Source organism: Fibroporia radiculosa (assembly GCF_000313525.1).
Source record: "Fibroporia radiculosa TFFH 294 genomic supercontigs, scaffold64544, whole genome shotgun sequence".
Taxonomy (NCBI): domain Eukaryota; kingdom Fungi; phylum Basidiomycota; class Agaricomycetes; order Polyporales; family Fibroporiaceae; genus Fibroporia; species Fibroporia radiculosa.
In genome coordinates this window covers 58,279-85,880 of record NW_012133517.1, presented here as the reverse complement: position 1 = coordinate 85,880, position 27,602 = coordinate 58,279, and the positions used below count along the sequence as shown (strand labels likewise).

Here is a 27,602-nt window from a genome sequence, read left to right as displayed (position 1 = left end):
AGCACCTTAATGAGAGGCATGCATGTCCTTGAAGCCTGTCTCCTGAAGCGTATTCAAGAGCATGTAAATCAAAGTCGTGCGCCGTGCGACCGTAGACTTGTGGCCATACTGCAGAGTTTGAATCGGATATTTGGATACGACGCCGACGCTGCCACCGGGAACAAACAGCGGCATACAGACACGTCGCCGTTGCTGGCGCCGACAAGAAATGCCTGTCAGTTGCCCAGCCAAAGCTCAGCTCGCCAGACCAACACCTTGGCCCTTCTTTGCCGCGAGGATATCTGCAGCTAAAACATGCTCAATTTTGAAGATGTCGAGGAGCGGGACGGTATGTGGTTTGCCTTTGCCGAAGTTAACCCACACGCTCTGACCCCGGATGCATAGGCGTACGTCTTTCTTGGAACGTATGGCCATCGTCGAGAATAGAGGCCACTCGGACGGTCGTTCCCATTTCTGCCCTATATACGCCTCTCAAGCAGCGCGAAGACCTTCCTCCCGTTCTGTACGAACCGGTCACCTGCAAACCGCCTTGTCGCGCCGTCCTGAATCCTTACTGGTACGTATGCAAGGCCGGTCAGTCGTTGATGCGGATGCTTTCGCGCAGCAGGCGCGGATCCCTTGAAAAATGCTTCCCATATGCTAACAACTTGTAGTCAGATCGACATACGCGGCAAATTGTGGATATGCCCGTTCTGCTTACAACGCAACGCGTTCCCCCCACACTACAAGGACATCTCGAATACCAACCTCCCCGCTGAGCTCCTTCCGAAGTACACCACGATAGAATACACCCTCTCGCGCCCTGCGCAAGTTCCTCCTATCTTCCTCTTCGTCGTCGACACCTGCCTAGACGAAGAAGACTTGAAAGCCCTTCGTGACGCGCTCGTTGTCAGTTTGAGTTTAATCCCACCCTATGCGCTGGTCGGCCTTGTCACGTTTGGAACTATGGTAAGTCCGTGTGTTTGTGCCGAGGTGAAGTGAACCAAAGGAACTGGCATAGACTCAAGTACATGAACTTGGCTACGCCGAGTGCAGCAAGTCATACGTCTTCCGAGGCGGCAAAGAGTATTCCCCCAAGCAGATTCAAGATATGCTCGGTTTGAGCTCTCAAAATCGCGCAGCGCCGCGCCCAGGTCAACCTATGCAAACCTTCGGCGCCGCGCGCTTCCTTCTTCCGGTGCAGCAGTGCGAGTTTCAGCTGACGGGAATCCTGGAAGCGCTAGCGCGAGACCCGTGGCCGGTTGCGAACGATAAGAGGCCTCTCCGTTGCACAGGTGTCGCACTGAGCGTTGCTGTTGGTTTGCTGGAGGTAAGTGGATGATGTGTTTTGAGTGGTTCAGTCATTGAACGGGGCTCAGTCGACTTTCCCGAACACGGGGGCTCGCGTCATGCTCTTCGCTGGTGGTGCGGCGACCGAGGGTCCAGGCATGGTGGTCAGCAACGAGTTGAAAGAACCCATCCGGTCTCACCACGACATTGATCGGGATACCGCGAAACATTATAAACGCGCTACTAAGGTGCGCGTAAATAGTCTATACAGTCAAGACGAGTGAATTGACTGCGATGCAGTTTTACGAAGGCCTCGCAAAGCGTGTCTCAAATAATGGCCATATCGTTGACCTATTTGCAGGATGTCTGGATCAGGTCGGACTGCTAGAGATGAAATCCCTCCCGAACTCAACAAATGGTGTCATTGTTCTGTCGGACTCGTTCGCAACTTCCATCTTCAAACAGAGCTTTCTGCGTGTATTCAACAAGGACGACCAGGGCAATCTTGAGATGGGCTTCAATGCGACCTTTGATGTTCAGGTTAGATGTCTGATTGTCAGGATGTCCCTGGGAAACTGACGCTTATGCTTCCTTGTCTAGACGACCAAGGAGTTGAAAGTTTCAGGTCTCATTAGTCATGCCATATCTGCTGCGAAGAAGTCTGCATGTGTCGGTGAAACCGAGATTGGTATCGGGCAGACGTCGGCTTGGAAGATTAATTCGATTACCCCACGCACAGCCGCTGCCGTCTACTTCGAAGTCGTCACGCCTGCTGGACAGCCGCTGCAACAGGGCTCGAGGGGGCTGATCCAATTTGTCACGCACTACCAGCACTCATCAGGGCAACAGCGACTGCGGGTGACAACCATTGCGCGCAACTTTGCTGAGGCAGGCTCGCCCACTATTGCAGCCTCGTTTGACCAAGAGGCGGCGGCTGTGCTGATGGCGCGTATCGCCGTATTCAAGGCTGAGATTGACGACTCCCCAGATGTACTCAGATGGTTGGACCGTATGCTTATTCGTTTATGCCAAAAATTCGCCGATTACAGGAAGGAGGATCCAACAAGCTTCAGATTGACCGACAATTTCAGCATTTATCCACAGTTCATGTTCCATCTCCGCCGAAGTCAGTTCTTGCAAGTGTTCAATAACAGTCCAGACGAGACCGCGTTCTACAGGTTAGGCCTTCACCGAACATGCCATAGGACAATTACTTACGTTTGATTTTGCAGGCATATCTTGAACGAGGAAGATGTCAACAACTCGCTTATCATGATCCAACCGACTCTAATGTCATATACATTTGACGTTCCTCCTCAGCCTGTGCTCCTCGACAGTGTATCCATCAAACCAGATGTCATGCTTCTTCTTGATACCTTCTTCCATATTCTCATCTTCCACGGTGAGACCATCGCACAGTGGCGCAAGGCTGGGTATCAAGACCAAGAAGGCTACGAGAACTTCAAGGAGCTACTTGAAGCACCTACCGCCGACGCTCAGGTACCTCATTTTGAATTCTAGGGTCATTAATTTTCTAATATCTTCCATGCTACAGGACCTGCTTGTTGACCGATTCCCCATTCCACGATACATTGTATGTGACCAGGGTGCCAGTCAGGCGCGTTTCTTGCTATCGAAGCTGAATCCTTCGACCACACACATGACGACGAGTATGTATGGCACTGCTGGAGGCGCGGCCGCTGGACAGGCCATTTTCACGGATGATGTCAGTTTACAGGTCTTTATGGAACACCTCAAACGTTTGGTAAGTTGCCTCAGTGCTCCCTTACCGCGTAGCCGCTTATGTTTCGTGCGTAGGCTGTGGGTGCCCAGACGAACTGAGGTGTTGTGGCTGGTCGTGTATTTATTCCGCGCCGTACTACATGTTCACGAAAGTAATGAATGGCTTATGGTCTCCTAGTCCTACTGCCGTAGAGTCTAGACGCAGTAAATTAAGTAGTAAAGTATGTGCGGAGGTCGTCGGACGGCCGCCATGGGCGTCTGTCGCAGTCTCTTCAACCTGGGCGTGAGCATGTTACACGTTGCTGAACGCAACCGCTTGCCGGCCATGTTTCTGCGCAGCTCCTTGAACACCTACCACCATATACCCTTAGACCCCTTCGTCCATCCAAATCGTCTCACTGGACCGGACGTTTAAGGGCAACACGACTTCCTCCTTCGTTCGCCGCTCGAATGCTTTATTGTAATCCTTTCCATTGTCTTTAGGATGCTGCCCTTCTACGAACTCCAACTCGTGTGCATCTCTGGAGTTTGCCTCATCTGTCTTCTAGTTGAAAGACAGGTGACAAAACGAGTGCGACCCAGCGCCAAGACAGACTTGCGGAATGGGGATGGCCTTCTGTCCACCGCCAACGCGGCCGTGCTATCAAGGTTGACCAGGCAGTACTTGACTGTGTATGCCGTCGTGATGGGCAAGTCACTACTCGAAGATTACTAGAGGCCACGGTTCCGAACGTACAGCTGACGACGCATCTGGCAGGTGCGGACTGGCTTCAGGGCCCATACATCTACTCTCTTTATAGGCAGCAATACATGTTTCCAGAGCGCCTGGTTGCCTTGCTCTTCGTGACTGGATTCATGTCTGCTGGCCTCACCGCACCGTTGGTAGGCGTATGGGCAGACCACCAGTATGTCTAGTTGACATCTCTTACTGTTCGCTGATGTGCGAGCTCTGCTGCAGCGGACGCCGTCGGCTCTGCCTCACATTTTGTATTACCTACACGCTCACTTGTATCTGTATCCTCTTTCCTTATCTCCCCGTCCTTCTGGTTGGCCGTGTCCTCGGAGGCGTATCAACCTCCATTCTATACTCCGCTTTCGAATCATGGCTCGTATCCGCCTCGAACTCGCTGGTCCTTCCGCAGTCTGATCTCTCGGGTATCATGGGACGAGCATCGTTTGTGAACGGGATTGTCGCGGCCGCTGCTGGTGTGGTTAGTAACCAGCTTGTTGGCACGACTGCGTCATTTGCGTCTCCGTTCGTGGCTAGTGGGATATTGCTCTTGCTGGCTTGGGTTGTCATTCGAGGCAGCTGGGCCGAGAATTACGGTGTTGGCGGCGGCACGTCAGCAGCCAATGTCGATCCGCTCCAACTCAAACGGCTTGGTCAAGCGTGGAGGATTATTCGCAGCGGTTTGTGTTTTAGACAGTGTGCAGAGCTTGACTTGACTCATACCATTCGCCAGATCCATCACTGCTAGTGATCGGCCTTACGCAGACATGCTTTGAGGGATCCATGTACCTCTTTGTCTTCAACTGGGTGCCTGCGTTGCAAGAGGTTGCTGCCGCAGACGCTTCACTCCCGCTCGGATATATCTTTTCATCCTTCATGGTTTCTATGATGATCGGATCGCTTCTATACACCTCCGTCGTCGCTCTCTTTTGTCCTCCCGATCCCAACCCGCGGGATCCAATCATCTCAGTCTCGAAGAGCGACGGTCCGCTGTCACTTCATGCCAAACTCAGTTCTCTTGTATGCGCTATCAGCTCGCTCGCATTCGCGGTGAGTATCCAGAGCAAGGACGAGCATGTACGCTTTTGGGCGTTCTGCACGTTCGAGGCCTGCGTAGGCATGTACTATCCTGTGCAGGGAATGCTCCGAGGCACTCTTATCTCTAATGAGCATCGGGCCACAGTACGATTCATCCCTTTTCGCATTCCGACGGGTAGACTTATCCGTTCTTCCTATTACAGCTATCGTCACTTTTCCGGGTGCCCCTAAATATATTCGTTGTTGTGTCACTTCTAACCGGTGTTTCATCCGCGCGGTATACTGTGCTTACAGCGAGTTCCTTAATGCTGGTCTTTTCATCGCTTATGACGAGCATCTATTTGATTGACCATACTGTGACACCTCTCGTATCCGGATCCCATCCTGCATGATCATCACCTTTGCATCCATATGCATTCCTTACCTGGACTATCTAGCTATCGTTCACAAATATCGCATATTTGATTTATATACTGATCAATCTATCAAACATCCAATCACTAGTTGTGCTCTGCGATTTCTAGCTAGTATTGATCATGGTGTGGTTCAGAGGTATTCTAGCATATCCGAGGTCCGTACAACAACTTAATCTGTGTGAGTTGAGTGAACTAATACAGGAACTAATACAGGAGAGAATGCCTCGACTGTTCAGCATGTCTCTACGAGCGGAATCCATCCTCATCGGAATAATGCAATATGAACAAAATGTCAGATCGTAATTCTGCGTCTGTCAGAGAGTATCCGGTCCCGTCGGCTGCCCTGAGGATTCTGGTCTGATGAAGGTCGTGTTCGCGTTTTAGGGCGTAACTACGCCCAGTGCCTCACGCTCCAACAGCTTCTACCAGTTCCCGATATGTCTCATCAGATCTTGACGGCACGGAAGATTTGTGCATCCAAAAAATGCTTGTCTCGCGGGCCGAGTTCAGGTATTCGTACGTGGTCGAAATACGGATATGTCAGTCCCACTCAGTATTGAGTGGACGAAGACATCCATCGGTAGCACTGATGATGTGAGCAGCATTCGCTTTGTGCGGCTGTGTGACCGCGGCCCAGTGTTCAGATGCTGTGACGTTTAAGTTCGTGATCGGTGGGCATCATATCGTCGCTGAGCCCTGAGGCCTGTGCAGTGTGCACGCTACTGCTATCTTCAGCGCCTTTTCGAAAACGGACGCTACTATATGTACGTGGAGGTAGGCTGATATTTGTAGTGAACCTCTCAAGGATTATCGTATGTACCTGGGGTATATACCAAAGCAAATGCATTGTATTTCACGGTAAGCAGCCTGTACGTCGACCATTCCAAAGCGGTGTGGCTCATACTCTGTCGGAATGCAGTTCATCCTAGCTCATGTCGCATAATCACCAGGTTCTCTTCAACGTCCAAAGCGATAGTCCGCAACTTGTCTATTATCCTTCGGATGCATGGAGCCCGACCGCCTGTGATCAAATAAACGGTACACAGCTACGCGGGTCGGTAACTGCTGGGGCGTGGGTAAAACTTACTTTCACCGGTACAGTGCTAGGTTTAAGATTTATCTGGAAATTTTGCTGAAGAAATCTTGTTATAGGGACATTTGTTGACGCATACGGTGTGGTGGGGACACAGGGAACAAATGCGACTTTCCAGTTGGATGACACGATACCATTCTCGCTCGAGCTTCCCGGGCAGAACACTCCTGATCCCCTGCCCTTGTACTCATCCTCAGCAAATTTGACCGCTAGCGAGCATACCCTGAAAATCACCACAGGAGCTGGACCTCCCCTGTGCTTGAACTTCTTCCAGTATTCTGGCTTTAATGATACCATAGAGGCTCCAACGCCCTCTGCTATATCCAGTAATAAAGTAAGCTCGCCCTCAGTCACAGCCGTCCATTTGCCCTCCGGTGAACATTTGAAAGCGGGGGCCATCTGCGGCATAGTAGTTGGATGCGTCGCCGTGGCCCTTCTTGTCATCCTGGCCGTTCTCTACACGTTCCGCCCATCATGTTTTTGCCGAGTGAGACGGAAGAGTCCCCACCAAGAAGATGGAGTCAAAGTAGCCATAGACGGTATGCGTTTAGTCTCGTGTGAGGTCATTATTCTTACCACTTTCACAAAGATCCACCTGAACCTTCGCGACGATACACGCTGAATGTGGGCGTCTTGAGGAAATTCATCCTCCAGCAGAGCGGTATGAATGTCACTCACCCAGCCTCCGGATCCTCTGGTCCGACGTCATCGTCGGCAATGTTTTCATCTGTCATCGTCATGACACCCCCTGTATCGTCGTCCAACGGAAGCTCCAGCCGCAATGTTAGTGACCGGCATGATGTACGCACCAATACATACTTGGCCGTCAGCAATGGGTAATCGCGGACTTTTTATTGAGAAACCGATACGCCCCCCAGGATAATTGTTATCCAAAATTTGAACAGGAGTACTATCTTGTAATTTTTTTCTAGAAAGTTAGTGGGATATTGAGCTTCTGTGGACAACCTGCTGCTATGGAATATGGATTGGTTATAATATAAGTTGTACTGACACTATTAACGAAGTCTGCCTATGGAAATCTTGCCCGCGCTCTCTAATTTTGGCCACTATAATTGCGTTTGTAGTTCGCCATGCAAGTCTGTGGGTGTAGTACGTCCCCGTTGAAGAATAGATTTCCGAAGCTGTCAGATTTACAAGTGATAAAGACTCGGAGTTGATTAAGAACATCTACTAATCTACCATTATACTGGTAGCAAGGTGTTACGAGTGAAGCACCCTCGGCTTTCCGATTGAAATAATTGAGATGTTCTGTGGGAGGGTCTGTATAGGTCTGTACTGTCACGCACCCCGAGGATGTCCGGTGAAATCAGTACCAATGATATGATATTCAGATCCCAAATGCCTACTCTACCAGACATCCGTGTCCTTCCCCCAAGTTGATTTCTGCCGTAACAGCGTCGAAAGCCCCGACTCGAAGTACGGCCCACGTCTTGAGTCAGGCACAATGACTAAGTGTGAATCGTGGATGGCACAATCCGAGTTTTCGGTAGGAGCGACAAGAAGTTCTGAGAGCACTGATCAAAAACGAGAGTAATTCGTATGAGCCGAGTTTATCCTACCTGGTATGAAGCAACGCCCCAACGACGCGAAAAATGATGCAATCCACGTTTCAAGCGATTGCGAGAGCGTTCAATCACGCAACGACGGGAAACCAGGAACAACGCGCTTGTAAGCCAGCATACTGTGAGAACATGAAATTAATTATCAGCGTCAGGTGCGACTTTCAGGAAACAAACATAGCGTGCTCACTGATCCAGTTTGATATCTGAAGCAAAATGAGTAATTCGGAGGACCTCGGTCAATAAAGAATCTGGAGGCGGCATGGGCGGACAGAACGCATTTCAGATGAGGATTCTAATGCATCCTAGTATGTATTGAAGCGACATGGATGGTGTGTTAACACCGAAGGGGTGGGAAATAAGAGGCAAATCAATATGTGATCTGTCCAACGTTGGTCGGTGGCAACCATGAGCGTTGTCCAGGCCACTGCTACCAATGATGCACTGTCAGGTTAATTCCTAGGAGAGCTAGGATCGTGGTCAGTCTTCAATAGAAGGTTTGGGGTATAAATCATCAAACGACGAGACGAGACGGCGATATTCCCTGCGAGGGGAATAAGTACGGGCGATGACTGCGCAGGTGAGGCTGTGTACACGAGATCGAGGAGGTAACATTGCCTGGCATGCTGTTCGACTTGTTCATCAGTTAGCCTCGGCGAACGAATGCCGGGATGATGGGTATCGGTCTTATTACGCTACGCACATCCTCAGCGTTCTTCGGGACTAGGCTTTTACTGTCTCCCCATCTCTCTCCTTTTCCTTTCGTCGCAGCTGTGCTGCATACTACGGTAATATGTTGCAGGGCAACTCGAGCGCTGGTTATCTCGCACTGGTCGAGACCGATTTTAACAACATGTAAGTATGTTTCCGTCCTTGTCGCTCGGATGTTCACTGTGGAGCTGTCTAGGTTGCTGGCCAACTTTTGTACAGTTGCCGCCATGAGTGAGTCTCCCGTCCCTGAACATTCCCTATCCGCTCAACCTTCACGCAGTGCTTCTTCTGTATGATTACATTTTGACATTCGCTCAAGAAATCCAATGTATCTGGAGACGCAAGTTTTCCGGTGCAACCGTTCTCTTCTTTCTCAATCGCTACCTCAGCATCATATACCGCATCCTTATGCTACTAGTCATTCTTCCCTGGCAATACCTGCCTCAGCAGACTGCTGATGATGTGCGTCTTGACCTCTCGTATCGGCTATTGCTATTCACTTGCCTCGTCCGCTACTGCTTTTCAAAAATAGATGTAGGTATTCTCTCAGACTACCGGAATCGATATACTGATTCCACGTCAGTTGCGTCGGCCTTGATCACACTACCCAGGTGATAACGATCATGTTGGACCTGATCCTTGCTGGTGCGTGTACTGGTAATCCGTGGTTGCCCCTAGAGGCTCAGTAATGGTATCAGTTTTCACGTCTTTGCGACTATACGCTATCTGGAACAGGGATCGTCGAATACTGATTGCTGTTATATTGCTGGGGCTGGTGTCACCCGCCGCCAATATTGTGAGTTTTTCCAAGTATCCCGCACAGTGAATCGCGTTGCGATGCTGTCCAACCAGTTCTATTATACGACACTCCAAGAAGAGGCTGCTCCTCCGCCCCTTTATGGCTGTGCGGTGCGGGTTCATATGAGTGCGTCAGCGGGTGAAATGTCAGTACCTGTTGGTCTGGTTGTAATGCGACTGGCTGATAACACTTTTAGCTGTGAGCTGAGTGTGTTCGTTTATCAAGCACCAAAGCTGATTGGTATATAGTCGCCATTTTCAACTGCGTTTTTGCTATATGCTCGGACGCCATTGTCCTGATTCTCACCTGGCTCAAAACAGCGGAGATACAGCGAGCTTTTTCTTCTGCTCACGTGAAAGGAGGAAGCATCTCAAGCTTGATCCAGAGGGATGGTATGTTTCCATTGCCACCTCACAAATGTTTGCTCAAGTGAACTGCTCTTCAGGAACTGTCTATTTCTTGTTCGTCCTCCACACCTTTTCTGTTATATCATTTTAGAATAAATGTTTCCCAGGACGTTACTAGTTCTGAACGTTGTCAATCTGATAGCGATCAAATTTCAGGTATGGTTTTTTTTTTGACAGCTGAATCATTGTCCGCCACTCATTTTTGACTACAGGACTATGGTTGTATTCCAGCTCTCACAGAAGTGTACGTGAACGCATCTTTTTGCTGCTTGCATACATCAACGACCACGCATCTCCCAGGCTAAGCTCGATATTGATATCGCGCTTCCTCCTTAATCTGCGCGGCGTGTACCTCTCCGACTCTGAATTACAAGAAGATGCCATCAACAAACTTTCCACTAATCGTGATTTAGGGACATCTCAACTCTCTTCCCTCCGCTTCTCCTACAGCATTGCAGGCAACCTCGGTGCCCCCTTGAACGACCTCCTGAGCGACGCATATTTTGATGGCGGGAGCGAGCATTCTTCCGTGCACGACGATGTGGCATACATTTCTGCAAATCCCCTTGCAGTCGGATTCTTCGTGGACCACGCCGAGGACGAAGATATGACTCCTGATATACAAACACTCAAAGAGTACGCATTTGGTTTTAGTGTTCAGATAGTGCTGCGTGTGTGAACTAAAATCCGTGCAGTGTGTATGGCAGCATCGTCTAAGATGCACCGGAATCTCCGCAAGAGGTGGCTTTTGCCGCGCTTGTTTCTCCTATTTATTCTTAATTTATATTGATATCATGTGAGTGTTCGTTCATCTTTATGGTCGTGAAACCAACGCTGAAGTGGAAGGCTGTAAGATGATCGGAGGCCAAGGGATCAGTGTTTGGGTTCAGGGAGATTGCATGTCGCATGGCACTACTGTAGTGGCGAAGTAACGTTAGACAGTTTGATTGAGGAAATACGGGCTGTAGAGCTGCGCATTTGGTCTGAAATCACAGCGCGAGCAACAATCAGCCCTAATTTGACTTGTCAAATTCGGAAGTGTTCCAGCCAGGAGAATGGTATATACAAGTCTCATTCCAATAGAATAACCTGAATGAGCGAAGATCTGAGGAGGAACAAATGTATCAGCCGCGCTTACTGTTGCAGCTGCTCAGCTCTCGTTTTCAACCCGTCTGCGACAGCTTGAAATCCCTTTTGCAAGCTACCCCCCAAAAACCAGCGAACAAGATACGCGGCTGGGCCACGCATGATCTCCCTCGTCTCGTATAAGGTTTTCCCATTCTCAACGACGCTCAGTGCCTGCCATCTCTCCGCGGAAAGGAACCAAGATGGTAGCAGATTCCGCCATGCGATACGGTGGCTCTCATGGTCGAGGGCGGTGATGAGTTCGCGAGGGCGTGAAGTCGGGGGATGGCTACGGTCTTCGTTGGGCGGGATGTGGACCTCCATGAGCAGATGTAGGCCTTCACGGGGTGTCTGGTCTGGAAGAGGCTCGTTTGTCGACGGGTCTACGATGATATGCTTGTGTCTGCCAGATTGTCAATGAGAGTGCAATTGAATGAAAGGAGACGTACACGAAGGCATTCCTATTGTTCATGGAAGGAGTGTTAGTCATGACCAGTGCATCAGGCTCAGAGAAATACCATTCGGAGTAAGTGTGGAAGTTGAGGAGGAGGTCCCACACTTTCTCTATAGGCGCGTCGATGACTGCTGAGGAGCTGAGGACGAGGACACCACCAGGCAATGCAGGAGGAAGGTTCGACATGGGGATCTGTGTTCGTGGTGTGCTGGCACACAATTGCACAGGGAGAGGTATAGCTTCAGAGAAGAGTTGAGTTACAAACAATCCTCATGTTGAGAATGTCGTGTAAATGGACACAGAGTCTACGGCGGCCATACGGGGCAGCTACTTGTCGGAAGAATTTTTTCTGAATTGCAATGCATTATAATTGCACTAAAATACTTCATACAAAAAGGGCAGAACTGTGATTGCAATCCAATGGCAATTTTGCTGAACGACCTGAATGAGTTTTTGTACGGTTTGGTTTGTACTGTCTTTGCTAATATATACTCCTCCTCATCAAGAATGGCTTAAGCTCACATTGGTACGTGCCATCGATCCATATCCTTTCAGCCCCTCCGCATGCACTTAAAGGGCGACCTAAGAGCTCCCAAGAGGCTCAGGGGGTTACTGGCGCAAGTTCCTAAATCATGATCAGGACCGTTCAGGTGTCTCAGGTCGCTGCACAACTCGTCTCACGCTGAGCATATAAGAAAAGACCGACAAGTATTTGATATTGCACGAGGCATATGAGATTAAATCACTCATAGCTTCACGAGCAGGTGCATCTATACATCGCCCAAGTACGAAAAATCGTGACAATCTTTCGAAGAGCTAGATGTCGGGCAGCACAGCCAAATAGTAAAGACTAGGTCTGCACGATATAAAATTTCTAGAACATATGTTGCATGTCGTAGACTCGAGTGGACAGGATTCCCATCGTACATTGCACCACCGCAACGGCAACTTCGGGCATTTCTGGATATGAAGGCGCTACCTTCCGTTGTGTTGCCGCAGATGAATTGCCCCTCTGTATTCTCGCAGAAGATGCTATCACTTGGGCTCAGAGATGCGACATTCAAAATTCCGTACCAAGCCAATTTATGGAAGACAGCGATGACCGCGAGGTGAACTCAAGTACCGAGCATGAGAATCTCCAACTCGTGCCCAGTGTCCAATGCATCATACACTATAACCGTGACATCGATGCCCATAACCGTTTCAACTGTTGGTCTATGAATACGCGATATTTTGTCGTCAGTGAATATTAAATACTAGAAGAAGATAGACGCACCCATTGAACTGCGAGGCGATTAGCATGGTCGTAGCCAGGCTGCCGGTGGATATTGACGGGATACCACGGCGGGAGGCCCGAAGTCCATACGAATTCCTGTACATTTTCGGTGAAAAACCTTTTCTCTTCCGCTGCCATGACCTTCTTGGTGTAGATCTTGAGGGAACGTACTACCTCCAACCCCACATCAGGATCTTTCTTTCGCGCGATTTGGCGACTAGTTACGAGTGTACGGAGCACAGAAACTGGGAGAGAGACGGAATCACAAAAAATCTCCAAGGATGTGACTCTTGGAAATCGCCATCCCTCCGCGGATTGTTCTTCGCACCACGATTGAAGCAAGTCTTCAAATTCTTGAAGGCTTATCGTAACAAACCGAACGCACGGCAATGAGCCGAACATCGCCCAACACTCATCCGGGTCTGGAATATCCCTGTCTTTCGAAGTGGCTTCGACAAGAATAGAATGAAGAGCAGGAAGTCGACTAGACTGCTGCAAAAACCCGTGGAATGGGCTGCTCACGGGCAATGGCGTAAAAGATACCCCGAACACGGAAATATGGACAAGTCTGGGAGCACGAATAGCGGACATGATTTCATCGAAGATGTGATAGTCGGTTCTTTCAATTTCCAAGCGCTCTAGTGTCGGCAACAAAGTCAAAAGGTCGGGTTCGGATATATAGCGCTCTGGGAAAGGATCGGAGATGAACAAGCCGTCGACCTTGAGGCGACGTAATCGCTGCAAGCGTCCGAAACACGTCTGTAGGAACGTATGTGCGGTATCCCAGTGTTCGATAGTTTCGAACCCATCCTCGCTCCACGTCAGATCTTCGAGCGCGGGAAAGCAATCTGCTAGACATCCCAATTCGAAGCCACTAGGCATTGACAGCAAGACGAGTGTAGTCAAGTGCGGCGCAGTAAATGTCTTCTTAAAATATTGAAGGTCACGGCGTTCTTCACGAAGGGGCAGGTGATCAAAGCAATATACAGAAAGGTAGGTCAGCGCATCCGCGTTACCGACAAAGAGTGGTTCAATCGTGTCCCCAGGTCCCTCGGAACCAGTGATGTTCCAACTAATGTCCATGGTCTCCCACCTGCTCATGTGGGGTACCAAAGCATGCATTGCCGCCGCGATATATGCCGAGAGTTTTTCCTCGTTCCATTTATTCCTCATGAAGCCGTGGGCCCAGTCAATGGAGATATCCAGTTTCTGGTTGCGCGATCGTTCGAGGAATAACTGAAGCATCGCAATTGATGGTAAATGGCCTGAATCGATGTATATAGTCGACCATAACGAAGAAGTGTCGACTGCAGCATCTCGCCACGCTCTGCAAACAGACGCCACATGGATGGCGAAACATTGCCGTTCGTCAGGCTCGAACAAACTGACTGCCTGGGCGAAAATGACATGAAGTATGTCGAGCGATAGTCCTTCGACAGGAGCTGGTGGTATCACAAGGTCTTGTGCGTTTTCTACCGGCTAAGAGCCAATCAGTCAAAATCTGCCACCCTTGATTGAATTTTACAACACACAGACTGGGCGGACTGCCGCATCGCGTGTCTTATTGACCCATCGCGCTTGAAAGTGTCACGTTTTTCTGTATCGCGAATGGTATCCATGCGTCAAATATTCGGTGTTGATATTCAGGCTGCGGGCAATATGATAACTAGAACACGTATTGAGGAATGTGAGGCGTGAGAGGTAGGTGGCTCAACTCAGACTCGACGACTAATAAAATTCTAATGAAAAAAAAATCAGTGAATGATCGTAGAGTTAGTGATTGACAAGCGAGCTATTAAGGGGATCGACATACTTCAGTTGCCTTCTGGCGTTTAGTACCTCCGGGTGCGTAAGACTTCGAGATTCGAGAAGCCCTATCGTCACAAATTTGTTCGCATCGGATCGAATCACGTAGTTTCTTACCTGCGCGCGCAGAGAATGAATGAAACCAGAATTAGTGGCTCTGGATCGGATGGTCGATACCTGGAGAGGCAGCTAAAGTTCCCCCGTGGTCCCGCGCTTTTCAACTGGAACCACGACTCGTTGAGCGCCCTTAGCTGGGAATAAATCGGTGAGTCTGGATCCTGCTGAGTTCAAAGTAGTTATCAGTATGTTTGCGATGGAACACTCTTGATCGTTCATGTCGGGGACTCTTTGGCTGCGTTCGACAGGCGATGTTTCGCTACATATGACCTTCAGCCGGATCCAAATCTGAGTTCTACGAGTCGAATCTTGGATCAATCGGTTGTCCTGCATAGCTTATTGCAAACAGATCGATATTCATGAGGTGAGTCAATGGCCATGAGCAGCCACCGCGCCACGTGAACGATTCAAACAACGACACAGCACATGTTCGAACCGAACTATGAGTAAGTCTTTTCTCCTTTTTTGATGTCTTGCGAAGTAACTGACCGTCTTCTGATCTCACAAATATGCACAGTGATTAACCAGAGGCTTCGGCACCGGATCGCCGAAAGCAGAGTGCGTATGTTGTTTGTGTATGTACACTGAGGCCTCGACTTCTCTTGATCAGGAAATCATATCAGATCTATAGAAGACAGGTATGGTCAACGACAGTGGTTATATTACAAGGCGTGCTACGGCTAGTACGGGGACGGGTTAATACACTGACTGATTCGGACGGGGTAACACACCTGTTGTATCCGCAACTTCAGACTTCCCCGGGCAGAGCGACACGAAGCCGTATGAGCTCATCCCACCGGTCGTCCGCCCTCCAGCCAATCGTTCTATCCTCGTTGAGTGCGAGCACTTCGTGCAATCCTCTCGTGTTTCCTTGTGTCTCGACAACCTTTGTCTCTTCTACGATGGAATCCAACCACGCACGCGCTACATCGGCTTGAGACTCATCTAGGCTTGGCAAGCGCAGGGTCCACAATGAACGATCCGTCCCATGAGTCACGTAACCTGTGATACAACCGTCAACGGATACCCTAGGCACGAGGCGAAACATAACACCCACCCCTCGGAGGCCTAACCTGCTCAGGCGTCCAGCGGATCTGGTATCGCAGAACCGGGAAACCTGCTGCTGCCAAGTCGCGTGCGAGCAACCGCACGGGCAGATAGACTTGCCCATCGCTCAGTACCAACCCCATGAATCGTTTTGCGTCGTTGGCGGATGCATCCTCGCTCGGCTTGTCGTAGAACGCGAGCAGTTTCTCTACAACCTCCATGGGGTAGTACCGGCCCATGTTCCCGATCGCGTCCGTCAAGTCCTTTACGGGGTGGGCGATGGCGTACAGGTACCACTCCTCGGTGAGCTCTCCAACGACGATGCTGCGCACACCCTTGGCACGGAGAGCGCGAGCAAACCCGCCTGTGCGCTGCCATGTCATTGGGTCGGGTGATGTTGCTAGCCAAGAGCCGTCCAAACATCCGCGGAAGGTGCTGTTTAAAACCCCCACTTCCTCTGTCTCAATAACATGCAACAACGCGGAGGTGGTAACCTTTGACGGATCACGTAGCGTGGCAAGAACGTCTGAGGCGTCGGGATCAAGTCTGAGTGCTTCACAGAGAGCGCGGAATTGTGAACGCAGCTCTGTAGGTGTTTTGGGGTTGAGCCTATTCAAAATTGACTCAACCTTCGCTGGTTTCGGCAACAATTGTTGTGTTTACTCACATTATGGCGTTCGACTGAAGGACGGCACTTTGAAAAGGCGAGTCCACACCCTCAGGCATGCGTGATACGTGGTGCAGTAGCTGGTGTACAGAGTGTGCCCCTAGGATCAAGCAAGTTCGTGAACAGCCCATAAAAACACATGACATGAAAAATCCCTACCAGCAGACAGACCAGAGACTTGAATATTCTTAGGATCGCCTACAAGTTCAGTATTAGCAGGCGAAGACATATTATACTAAAAAAGTACCTCCAAACGCTTCAATGTTGTCCCTGATCCACAATAAAGCAAGCCATTGATCTTTGAATCCAAAGTTCCCGCTTACAGGTGGCTGATCGCACGCCAAGAATCCAAGCACAGAGAGACGGTACCCAATGTTTACCCATACTTCCGATCGTCCCGCGGCAACGTACTGCGCCTGCCCCGATAATCCATGGGGGGAGCCATATTGCAGGAATCTGTGGGAGGACGAAATTGTGACACCGGTATATCAGCCTGCACTTATCATAAGTCAATCTTAGACCCACCCGCCATGGATGTAAACTTTCACGGGGAACTTGGAATCAGACGAGACGCGGGACGGCGACACGATGTTCACAAACAACCTAAGCAGAAGATCCTGGTATCAGTAGATGGCCTACCTGTAGCGCAGGATCCACTCACGGATTTTCGGACACTCTCCCAAGTCCGACCTTATCTTCGAACGGAGAACCTGTTTCGCGAACGGTCAGCCCGACATCATATTAACTTGGTTAGATATGGGAGCGCACCTGCGGCCTGCCCGTCGTTCTTCGGCTGCGCACAATCTACCTCGTTGAAAGTCACAGTAAGATACACCACCGACTACACGCAGCTATCGTAGCGAGATCAACAAGCGACGGCTCACATCTGCTCTCATAGACGTAGTCCTTCGACTCATAGCGGTAATCTGGCGGCAGTGGCTCGGGATCTTGAAATCTCACTGGGGGGAGTGCGTATGGGACCTCTATGAATGAAGATCCGCGCCATCGGAGAACATCGGAGGCACTCAGCGCTCTGGGTTTGAGTGTAGCATTGGACACGATGCACGCACCTAAAAAGACGGCTGCACCATTGGCAGCGAGCCCGCCTTTGATCGGGCCGTGGCGCGTCTGCACCTCGACACGATCACCCGACAGCGCCAGCTCCTCGTGCAGGTGAACGCGCGACATATCGACTGGTGTTGTTGGCAGGTTTCCGGCGAGGCGTCGATTAAACACACTTTGCGAGCGTACAGTTGGGAGAGATATAGCAACAGAGGGACGGAATGTGAGAGGGGACACGCTCTTCCGTCGCGGAACTAGTCCATAAATAGTAATAGCTCTCAGTAAGTTCATGACTCTTATGGACAAGCAATGTCCAGGTGAAAAGAACGGCGCTTCGAGCGTAACACGCCAATGGCCTTGTGATTGCAGGGCATCGCCGCTGCTTCCTAGACTGTCTCTCACGGGTCTGTTGTGAGCGAACTGAAGTACGCAGTAGCGAGACTGATACCGGTTCGTAAAGCTGGTTTCGCAAGCCGACAGTCGCATTCTCCTGGAATAAGCAGGCTGTTATGACCTGACACTGGCACTGAGCGAAAAAGACCTACTTTGCGTCAACAACTGGGATAGGTTTTGACGAACCGAGCCTCTGAAAGAAAGAACCACTGGCCGAGCGGCACAAAGGCCAGGTAAATAGACAGGATTGTCTGAAGCGTCCCGTCAAGCGGGAGGACACGATCAGAAACGGTATAGAATGTACAGGGGTGTGCGATACGCCACAGCCCGACCCCACCTTCGAAGAAATGAGCATTCCGGAGTGTCTAGCCCATCATTGCTGATTATCACCAACGAAGAAAAAGGAGGCCGCAGCTCCAAGTTCGACCAGATACACAATTCGGAATAAGGTGCTTTTCAAACCAATACCCGGACTTTATTGGGAGGCTATATTTTGTCGGAGAAGTCCCAGGCCGCTTCGTTAGAGAATAGGTCAAATCAAAACGCTGGGATTGAACTGTGGTTGTTGGGGAGATACAGCACACCCGTAAAATTATGACGGCCAACCAACCGGGGACACAGGAGTATTTGGCAAAAAAAAAAGGCAAGAGTAACCGCAGGCCAGGAATTCGTAGGTCTGCAGCCAAAGAAGGTAAAATCGACGTTTCGCGCACGTAAAGGCACCTCAGAGTCATGCGCAGACTCGCCCCATATTCGTATAGGCAGAAAATGGACCATAGATAAGGTCAGGCCATTGACAGTCGCCAACAGATCCACAGCATGGGGCCACTTAGGAGTTAGACTAACCACAACGATACGGCGAGGGGCCTGGATGTCGGAGCGTCGTCGCCGTGCGGCCTAGCATGATACCGAGCCTATCGTCTAGGCAAAATATAAAATCCAGTCAATTCAGAAATATTGAAGCATACGTGTACGGAGGACAATACCAAAGACGCTGCGAATGCGAGGGACTTGATCGAGAGCACAAATGAGTTCTGGACGGTGGACGAGAAAGCAAGAGGCCGAGCAAGCGTCGGACGGGCCCGAGCCAGACGGCACGTGCTCTCTGCCAAGGACGTCGACGAGGCGGAAATCACATGTGAATGCTCGGTCGCGTTCAAGTATTTGAGCTCGCGCGCGCATCCCTTTTCTTATCTTCCTTTTTCCTTTCTCCCATTGCACACAATGGCTACCGAAACCCAAACCGCCAGCTCCCCTGAGCTCACCATCATCACCCGCGTCGCCTCCATCCCCCTCGTTGCGTCCTCCCTCAACACCATACATGAAACTCTTACGAACAACTCCTACACTCGGCAGCCCTATACTACCGCACAGGGCCTCTCCAAGTCCGCACTTTCATACACCGAACCGCTCCAAAAGAAGTTCGCCCCGATCCTCGAGCGCGCCGATAGCTACGCCAACCTCGGCTTCGACGCGGTCGAGTCCCGCTATCCGTATCCGTTCAAGACGCCCACCGAGGATATCGTCAAAGATCTTAGGGGCCACAGCGACCATGCCAGGGATGTTGCAACCAAGGCTCTCGATGAGAGAGTAAAAAGCCCTGCATTCAATGTTGCTCAAGGGATAGATCAGGTACGTCCGCTCACCCCTCACAGGCCGTATGGGACCTCATTCTTATGACAGAGGTTTACACCTATCGTCAACTACTTTGAGGTTGCAGTCAACAAGTTGCACCCCAATGGCGACTCATCACCGTCATCGCCAGACGCACAGTACCAGTATCAACGCGCCTTTCTGCTTTCGAAGGACCTCTCGGACCAGCTCCGGACATACTCTACTGAGCAGGTCAATCAGCTGAAAACGCAGAATGCACTGGTCAAGCGCGCGGCGGAGACCGCCCACGACATCACCAACTTTGCGTCGTCCAGCTACGACACCGCACACGTGAAGGTACAGGCGCTGAGCGATACCATGCTCGCCGAGCTTCAGAAGATCCAGGTAGCGTTATATTAGTTCGCCTAACTAGCATATATGCTCACTTGAGATTGTTTTTAGGCCACGACGGCGACTCTTCCGGCCTCTGTGCAGGCATCCCTCCATGACATCTCCACTCACCTTTCGTCCGCGATCTCTGAGCTCTCCTCTATCCTCACTTCGCCAGAGCCTGTTCAGGAGAAGATCCACAAGGTCCGCGATACCGTCCAGGAGCGCGTGCACCCTCTGCTCGAGGCAGCAACCACGCGCGTATCTGAGATCCTCGGTGCGCTCAAGTCGCGGGTTATGGAGAAAGAAGGCTCCGTGGCGGGGGCAGCAAATGCCAATGGCCAAGCGAATGGCAACGGTAGCGCATAGAAGACGATTGAAATGAGCGAAGTCAGTTCGTATTGGATGGAGGCCGCAAACTTAGATCATGTTCCCATTGTTCAATTCCGATCCTTTTTAGCGTGAAATATCTGTCTTCGCAGAATGTTCTTAACCCCTGTACATGAATCAGTCTCCGTGCCTTCGGGCTGCCACCCCTGGTCTGTTACGATGTTGTTTGTTCTAGATGTTCCTATAGACGATGTATCAATCCGCTCGTCGAATTTTGTATCATACACTCACGGCCAGTAAAATAATAATATCACATATAGTATCCGAACAGTTTGACTGCCATAATGTCCCAGCCTCAAGGCTATGGAGCATCAGGCGGCGGGCATAAGGTGCATCTAAACAAGAGTTTCTGCAGCCGTACAATTCAGTTTGCATCAGTTCTAGCTGAGATGCACACAATGAATGTCACAGAGTATCGGATCATGCAGCGCAGCTGGTACATTTGTCCATAGACAGGCTAGTCTAGTAGTCTGATTCCCCTGAACCCCATAGTCCGGGCCCACGTCGTGAGAGGAACCCTCACGTTTTGAAAGCTTACCTGACGTAACTTGTCTGAGAAACAGTCTATTCATGTGCTCGCCGGTGTGTTGGAACTCGGCGGACGCCGCATTTTACGCACACGGACTGTGGGGTCGAGAGCGCACGCTGAAGCCTGAATATCGGGGGCTCGAATACCTATATGAAATACAATGCGGCGAGAACATGAGGGCATGGAGAGGGGAGGTTCGCATAGCATATAGCCAGGAAAAGAACCGCGAGGACTAGCTCTGGAGCTTGCGGGCGAAGAGGGGAAAGAGGATAAACCATCCGTCTGTCATTTGGGCACGCGGTCCGCCCACTGGAACGATTCGAGGCTCGATACCGAGTTGCGTAGGCTGCGGGGGCCGCCCTCGCCCGCGGAGACGGAGAGCCGGCCGGGGCTCGTGCGACTGCTCGAGCGCGAGCGCATCCCGAAGCTGCTCTGGTCGGACGAGTGGGAGGAAGAGGAGCCGGATGCGGACGATGCGCGCCGGTGCCGTTGCATGCGTGTTGGGTCGACATCGGGCAGGTTGGCGACGCGCGCGAAAAGCGATAGTACTGAAGTAGCACCACGGAAATGTCAGTGCGAGTCGGTGTCGAGAGCTCACACAGTAGCTCACCGTCTACGGTGGATACTATGCCCGAAAGATTGCCTGTGCTGGTGGGCGGGAAAGTGGGCGATGAGGTGGGTGAATCATCCGTGACGAAGAGGCGATGGGATTCGGCTTCGCGCACATTAGCATGCTGTATCTAACGGAGCATACGCGCAAGTACTCACTAGCTAACAGCTTCTTCATAGTATAGAATAGGGTGCTGCTCGGAGAGACACTATACACTACGTAACACGATATCAGTTCCGCGATGCATTAAAACGGCCACCTGACCCAAGTATGTACCTGGATATTTGTCAATACCATCTGTCGAACCGTCCGGCTCCTAGATGCCGGGTTAACCAGAAATGGTTGTAGTTGCAATCGAGAACGTGCCTTGATAAGTGCCACAAATTGGTGCAATGGCATGGATAAAATTTGATTGCTTTGTGCAGGGACGACCATCTAGATGCCCATATGTACGCTAAACAAGCACGCAAGCACGATGCAGACTTCTTACCTTTCCGATATCGGTTACACTCACGGCACTGAGCAAATTGCCGTTCTCCTCTTCCACGACGGCAATAGTGCTCACGCCCTCGTCGCTCATTAGCTTCATTGCATCTAGCACGCAATTCGTCGCCCTCGCAGCAACAACGGAGAGATAGAGATACATCGAGGGCAGCGCCAGGGAGCAGAGAGGATTCGCGAGGTAACGGAGGAATGCAGGGTTCTGCTGCGAATACGAGGTGAACCAGGAGAGCAGCCGTCTGTCTGAGACCATGCCGAGGAACTCGGCAGAAGGAGATTCGGATTGAATGAGTACTGCACGCGGACGTCGTCAATCGAAGTCCATTCAGTGAATAACAAAAAGATTTACCTCGATGTGCGCCTCGTGCGACGACACCGAGTAATTGAACAACCGTTGCGTTGTATGGTAAGATCTCGAGTGGATTCTTCTCTGACAAATCTGGATAATATTAAGTTGACGACAGGAAGCCTTCAAGCATGAATGGACGCACTGCTGACGAGCGCAACAGGAACGCGGCCCGTTTTAGCCGCGGCCAAAATCTCCTGTACGCGTGGCTTCCCTCGAAGCTCGTCTGATGCGAGCTTGTGTCTGGTGGCCGCAAAAGTGAGGAACGCATTAACATCTGCATACTGTCAAAATGCAAGGGCAAAGTGAGTGCGTCTCGAAGCAAGAGGTTTCGAAACGTTGAAGCAGCTTAAAACAACAGATATGACCGCAAAGCTATTGATCAGCTATGCGTTGAAGTTGCCGATGGAAAGGCGTTCGGCATGATACAAGATATTCGTGTGCGACCACACTTGACATGAAAGCATATTAAAATCGGGAGAAATTCAAACTCACATCGAAAAGCCCATGATAAGGTATGGGGCTGGGAGAGCTGTTGGGTCGGTGGTTCACAGCCAAACATACTAGATCCTTTGAAAGCAAAAGCTATTGGAAGTCAGCACACGTCAACGAAATGACGATGGGCTTCATGAAAATGGAGCGCGGCTAAGGATGGCGGATGCTGTACGCGACCCATGCGCAATCATAGTCGGCACCCTTGAAGTGCGACGGACTTGTGGATATTCCCCTCTTCCATGCGCATATAGCCACTTCTTTCGGAGCACACGTCCGTTAGGCGAGAGGAACTCACATCACAAGCATCTTCGACCGTAGTCTCCGCGTCGACGGCAACGACAGGCGAGTCGATTAAATCTGCAGCAAGGATAAGCCTTCCTGATCGTTCACGAATGAAGAAATTGAGATCCGAGTTACCTCTGGCGAACACGCACTGCCATGCTTTGAGCCACTCCTCAGAGTCCGCGTTCGAGGCGACAGCAAAGACGAGAGGAGACTCGCTCCGGGTGCTGGAGATGGAAAGCCGTTTCCTGAGCGACATGTTCGGAAGATGAGCAGACAGAGGGGAGGCTGTTCAAGACAAGGACGAAGGGGCCCGCGGGGGGGCACTCGGAGGTTACATGCCAAGGCGAGGCAGGCATGGGGCGCCATGGATCCTTGCAGTATGTCAAACGAAGACCAATCGTACGTAAAGTGGGTCATAGAACCAGATAAGATTAGATTACAGCCACAGCCACATCGCCCTCCCCCGTGTCCCCTCCCGCCCGCTCGCCTCCTCGCCTAACCAGACGTACAGCCGTCCGGCGCAGCTTGTCTGAGCGTTGGCTTGACGGCATAAGGAATCCACTCGCACACGCCACCAACCCCTTCCGGTCCTCAACTGTAGACACGCCCACCATCGGAGAATTGGCCGGCGCAGAGAGCACTTGCATGATCGCCTGCGTCTCGATATTGTGGATGTCTACCGTTCCGTTCGGGAGCAGCGCGGTGATATACGGGTAGTCCAGACCTGTAACAGCGACGCCGCCGACGTCGTCCATGTGAGTTTGCAAATTACCCAGGAGGACAGGCTGCTGCACGGCACCACGGACACCTCATCCTTACGTGACTGGGTCGCATGATATGTCCGGGGCGCCGTGTATGGCTCACAGATAATGCACAACCACTTACACACGGACTGAGGGTGGCTGGACCACTCAAGCGTGCCGCGCACAGGCTCACCTTCGCCTGTGATGAAAACGCCCAACGTGCTGGCGCCAGTCCACGACAAGATAAGGAACTCATATTCACTGATGACCGTGATAGAAGGCTTCACTGCGGGGCCATCCGGTGCTTGAGAGACTGGCATCAGTGGGATGAAGGACGCGGCCTCCAAGTTAATCGTATTGTAGTTGTCTTTGTCGGCCACACATAGATAACGACCCGTGCGCCTCGCAAGGCTTCCCCCGGTCGGGAGTGGAATTTCCTGCAAGATGAAGTACGTGTGATCAGCATCGGATATCTCGAAGCGTCCGGCCAATTCAGAAGCGTCGTCATCGCTCTCAAGGCGAACACGTAAAATATCCGCGATAAACGCCCCGACTGACCTTCTGGAAGAAAAGTTTTTCGCGAAGGCTATACAACGCGATCGCATTGCGTTTAATCACGCAGAATTCCACAGGTTCTACGGGCTGTGAGGGGTCGTTGAGGGCCGGTCGACGCAGATGCTGCTCATCTACAGCAATGGTCACCACATTCCGTATTGGCTTAATCACAGTGGATGGAATCATATCCAAAGATGGCAATGTGTAGATGAAAACCTGGTGGTCTTAAGCCAAGGTATCAGAATGATGAGCTGCTGCGAACGAGCACTTTGGGCGCGCAGCCCAAAAATGCGGTACGTACCACCGAGTACCAGAGCTCGAGAAAGACTCGGAAGAAGTACAATCTCCTGTATAGGTCGATCATTCGTGACACTTTGTCGTGAAAGGAGGGTATATGACTCTGGCTAGTCAATACTGTAAGTTATGAGAATGTGCTAAGAGCATCTATGCAAACCTGGAACTCACCGTTGTTGGGTTATTCGCTTGCAGTGCGAAGCGCATTAGCTCTCCATTAGAACACCCCACGTATATCTCCGATCCTGGGACACATCTCAACGCTGGCTAAATAGTAACAATCAAGCGACGCCAAATACCTAGGGCTTGAGCACAGCGTATTTGCACAGGTAGACCGGGGAGTCCTAACCGCTCGAGGACGGGATTAGTTTTAACCCTTACATCATTATGATATGTAGAGGACTCACGTCCGCTACCGTCCAAGACGTTCGAAATCAGCGATTGGAGTTGGTATGGTGGAACATCAAGTGGATTTGTCGGCGCGTAAGTCATGGATGTCCGCCTCAGAGCCTCACTGAGTAGTTTGAGATGTTTCCCGAGGGTGGCTTGAACAGCCCTGAACGCGGAAGTTTGAGTCTTGGTTCCAATAACCAATGGGAGTTCGAAAAAATAGATCAAACTAAAGCGGTTCTCCGAGTCAGCAAGGTGGTCTAGCAAGATAATTCCCAAGTTGTGCTTGAGTCAACTTGAAGTCGTTCAACCCAAGTTCAACCCACTGGCAGAGCGACGCGCTGAAGCGCTCACTATACAGCCGCCCGATACTGTAAGCGCCGAATTTGACTCACCACTCATCGACCACTTTATCTACTTGCTACATAGACATTGCACATGCGCTGTTGACTTTCGTTTGTCTGCTCAACGATTAAAACCCGATGTCCAAATCTGCGTGAGTCCTATAGACCCATTCTATAAGTTATTTCGCATGCTCTCGGCCTTCAAGATCACACGACTCGGTGAGCCTTTTCGTGTGCGAGTCATGAGTGCAGAGTACTGATCACGGTCGGCAGCATTTACGTGAAGCCCTGATTCTACCTCATTAAACTCCAGTTAGATATTGACGTTTGGAACTTCTTAACCCCGCGGACACGATATAAGTCATCTCTGGAAAGTTGGACCGTCTAGCCTCTTCATCGCGATGAGTACAACGACAACGACGCTGGTCGAACACCAAGACACACTAGGCGCATCCGTTCCTCCGTTCACTCCCCATGCCATCTCAGTGTCTCTTCCGACTTGGGAGGATAACGTCGATTATGAGAAGGGGGAGAAGCGAGTGATAGACGTGATGGTCACCGGTTATCCACGATTCTTTATTCACCTCAGTATTCGAAAGGCGAGTATTTGGATCGTTCTCGCTCTAGGAATGAGAAATGCTGAAGGTCCTTCTAGTTGGCACAAATTTGCGAGCAGAAATTTGCCGTCAATGGGGAGCAGTGTATTCTATGTCCTACCCAAAGGATTGCCGAGGCGTGCCGCGCATTCATGGTCGATATGTCTTCAAAATCGGGTTCTCCAATCTCTGTTCGTCTCGTACGATTCCTCATCTGCCCAGAAGACGCGCCTGAGACGACGACATCATGTATGGAACTCCATATCGTGTTGTTCCCTGGCGATTCATTCCCCCTCGCGAAACAGTTCTGGCAACACACTGGGCTGTGTGTATCGAGTAGATACGCAGAGCGCTGCCTAGCTCTTCTGCCTAACGATGCTCCAGGATATCCTCCGCTCAATTTCGCTCGCTCTCCAGTCCGAATTCATAACAGACACTATTCCACGAAGAGCTTTGGCCAGTCACCACACTCATCTCCAACTAGCACGGAACAGAGTTTGCCTGCGAAATACATCAGAGAATCCCTGAGCACTGATCAGAGTGTATACGTAGAAGAGCGTTACGGTCGTAACCTGCCTTTGCAATCAGCAGCCGCGGCGAAGCGAGCACTTCGTAGGCGCATTGCAGGTGTGCTGGTCCGGGATAGCCCCAGCGATTGGTCGGCTGCAGGAGGACAAGATGCTGAACTTGGCCCAAGTACGAGAGGTGTCGAGAACGTCACCGAAGACGACGTCTTTCTGTTCGCGACAGGCATGGCCGCCATCTGGAGCGCTCACCAGTTGGCTCTAGCCGTGCGACCCGCTGCTAAGAGCATTTGCTTTGGGTAAGCCTCCCTACTTTCTAACATCCCTCCGCGACTGATCACGACCCTAGGTTTCCGTACACAGACACGCTGAAAGTCCTTCAAAAATGGGGGCCCGGTTGTTTCTTCCTCGGTCATGGTTTAGACGAGAGCATAGATGAACTAGAGGGGATTCTAGCGAAGGAGGCTGCTACATCGACTAATCCTCCCGCACTTGCACTGTTCACTGAGTTTCCTTCCAATCCCCTGCTCCGTTCCGCCGACCTTCCCCGTCTTCGCCAACTAGCTGATAAATATGACTTTTTAATAGTCATAGATGAGACTCTAGGAAATTTTGTGAATGTCGAGCTTCTGCCATACGCTGACATTGTCGTGAGCAGTCTCACAAAAGTCTTCAGTGGTGATGCGAATGTAATGGGCGGCAGGTGTGTCGTGTATCTTCTCGCATGTGATGAAGCTGCTCATCCTGCATATAGTCTTGTCCTGAACCCGAAGGGGAGACATTACGCTGCGCTGAAAGCGTATATGGACCAGTCGTACCAAGACTCTTACTGTGACGAGGACGCTATCGTCATGGAGCGCAACTCACGCGATTTCAAGCGGCGCATCCAAGCCATCGACGACAATACACTCGCTGTCTGTTCCCTCCTGCGCTCACGTTCTCTCGTCGCCGAGCACCCACCTGCCCATGCAGTCGTCAAGCAGGTCTTCTATCCGAAATGGGAGACAGCTGCAAATTTTGAGCACTGTCGAGTGCGCGAGAGCGGGGTTGCGACAGGCGGATACGGCGGGCTCTTCTCGGTAACCTTCACCTCCTCCTCGGCCTCACACGCGTTCTACGACAACCTCTTGTGTTACAAGGGGCCGAGCCTTGGCACGAACTTCACCCTCGCAAGCCCATACACGATTCTCGCGCATTACGGAGAGCTCGAGTGGGCGGCGGGCTATGGCGTGGAGGAGGGCCTTGTGCGGGTCAGCGTTGGGATGGAGGACAGAGACGTGCTGT

General features: G+C 51.0%; 9 protein-coding genes across 9 annotated transcripts; 4 read left to right on the top strand and 5 right to left on the bottom strand.

The window, feature by feature from the left end:
- Positions 1–294: 294 nt before the first annotated feature.
- FIBRA_08267 (uncharacterized protein) lies at positions 295–3,111 on the top strand (the record flags this gene model as incomplete). The annotated part of the gene is made up of 10 exons (XM_012329916.1): positions 295–328; positions 385–556; positions 654–948; positions 1,001–1,309; positions 1,359–1,517; positions 1,570–1,809; positions 1,870–2,447; positions 2,502–2,769; positions 2,825–3,034; positions 3,088–3,111. 10 exons carry the CDS (start codon positions 295–297, stop codon positions 3,109–3,111), a joined length of 2,289 nt encoding a protein of 762 aa, XP_012185306.1.
- A 756-nt stretch (positions 3,112–3,867) lies between these two features.
- On the top strand, positions 3,868–7,129 carry FIBRA_08266 (uncharacterized protein; the record flags this gene model as incomplete). Its single annotated transcript, XM_012329915.1, has 6 exons — positions 3,868–3,917; positions 3,971–4,422; positions 4,476–4,792; positions 6,147–6,291; positions 6,349–6,828; positions 6,879–7,129. The coding sequence occupies 6 exons, from the start codon at positions 3,868–3,870 to the stop codon at positions 7,127–7,129; spliced, it is 1,695 nt and encodes a 564-aa protein (XP_012185305.1).
- A 1,533-nt stretch (positions 7,130–8,662) lies between these two features.
- FIBRA_08265 (uncharacterized protein) lies at positions 8,663–10,465 on the top strand (the record flags this gene model as incomplete). Its single annotated transcript, XM_012329914.1, has 11 exons — positions 8,663–8,724; positions 8,777–8,811; positions 8,861–9,042; positions 9,192–9,225; positions 9,279–9,376; positions 9,433–9,577; positions 9,628–9,771; positions 9,825–9,840; positions 9,894–9,942; positions 9,999–10,030; positions 10,087–10,465. The coding sequence occupies 11 exons, from the start codon at positions 8,663–8,665 to the stop codon at positions 10,463–10,465; spliced, it is 1,176 nt and encodes a 391-aa protein (XP_012185304.1).
- A 455-nt stretch (positions 10,466–10,920) lies between these two features.
- FIBRA_08264 (uncharacterized protein) lies at positions 10,921–11,551 on the bottom strand (the record flags this gene model as incomplete). Its single annotated transcript, XM_012329913.1, has 2 exons — positions 10,921–11,314; positions 11,361–11,551. The coding sequence occupies 2 exons, from the start codon at positions 11,549–11,551 to the stop codon at positions 10,921–10,923; spliced, it is 585 nt and encodes a 194-aa protein (XP_012185303.1).
- Positions 11,552–12,480: 929 nt separating this feature from the next.
- FIBRA_08263 (uncharacterized protein) lies at positions 12,481–14,260 on the bottom strand (the record flags this gene model as incomplete). The annotated part of the gene is made up of 3 exons (XM_012329912.1): positions 12,481–12,572; positions 12,623–14,120; positions 14,174–14,260. The coding sequence occupies 3 exons, from the start codon at positions 14,258–14,260 to the stop codon at positions 12,481–12,483; spliced, it is 1,677 nt and encodes a 558-aa protein (XP_012185302.1).
- A 1,052-nt stretch (positions 14,261–15,312) lies between these two features.
- On the bottom strand, positions 15,313–17,466 carry FIBRA_08262 (uncharacterized protein; the record flags this gene model as incomplete). The annotated part of the gene is made up of 9 exons (XM_012329911.1): positions 15,313–15,566; positions 15,622–16,220; positions 16,279–16,378; positions 16,438–16,476; positions 16,526–16,734; positions 16,804–16,881; positions 16,940–16,988; positions 17,047–17,119; positions 17,179–17,466. The coding sequence occupies 9 exons, from the start codon at positions 17,464–17,466 to the stop codon at positions 15,313–15,315; spliced, it is 1,689 nt and encodes a 562-aa protein (XP_012185301.1).
- Positions 17,467–18,957: 1,491 nt separating this feature from the next.
- FIBRA_08261 (uncharacterized protein) lies at positions 18,958–20,085 on the top strand (the record flags this gene model as incomplete). The annotated part of the gene is made up of 3 exons (XM_012329910.1): positions 18,958–19,365; positions 19,417–19,731; positions 19,789–20,085. 3 exons carry the CDS (start codon positions 18,958–18,960, stop codon positions 20,083–20,085), a joined length of 1,020 nt encoding a protein of 339 aa, XP_012185300.1.
- An 835-nt stretch (positions 20,086–20,920) lies between these two features.
- On the bottom strand, positions 20,921–23,128 carry FIBRA_08260 (uncharacterized protein; the record flags this gene model as incomplete). Its single annotated transcript, XM_012329909.1, has 8 exons — positions 20,921–21,183; positions 21,246–21,350; positions 21,404–21,460; positions 21,522–21,561; positions 21,736–22,040; positions 22,096–22,185; positions 22,238–22,376; positions 22,883–23,128. 8 exons carry the CDS (start codon positions 23,126–23,128, stop codon positions 20,921–20,923), a joined length of 1,245 nt encoding a protein of 414 aa, XP_012185299.1.
- A 175-nt stretch (positions 23,129–23,303) lies between these two features.
- On the bottom strand, positions 23,304–24,956 carry FIBRA_08259 (uncharacterized protein; the record flags this gene model as incomplete). The annotated part of the gene is made up of 6 exons (XM_012329908.1): positions 23,304–23,660; positions 23,762–24,127; positions 24,174–24,394; positions 24,472–24,574; positions 24,636–24,709; positions 24,764–24,956. 6 exons carry the CDS (start codon positions 24,954–24,956, stop codon positions 23,304–23,306), a joined length of 1,314 nt encoding a protein of 437 aa, XP_012185298.1.
- Positions 24,957–27,602: the final 2,646 nt, after the last annotated feature.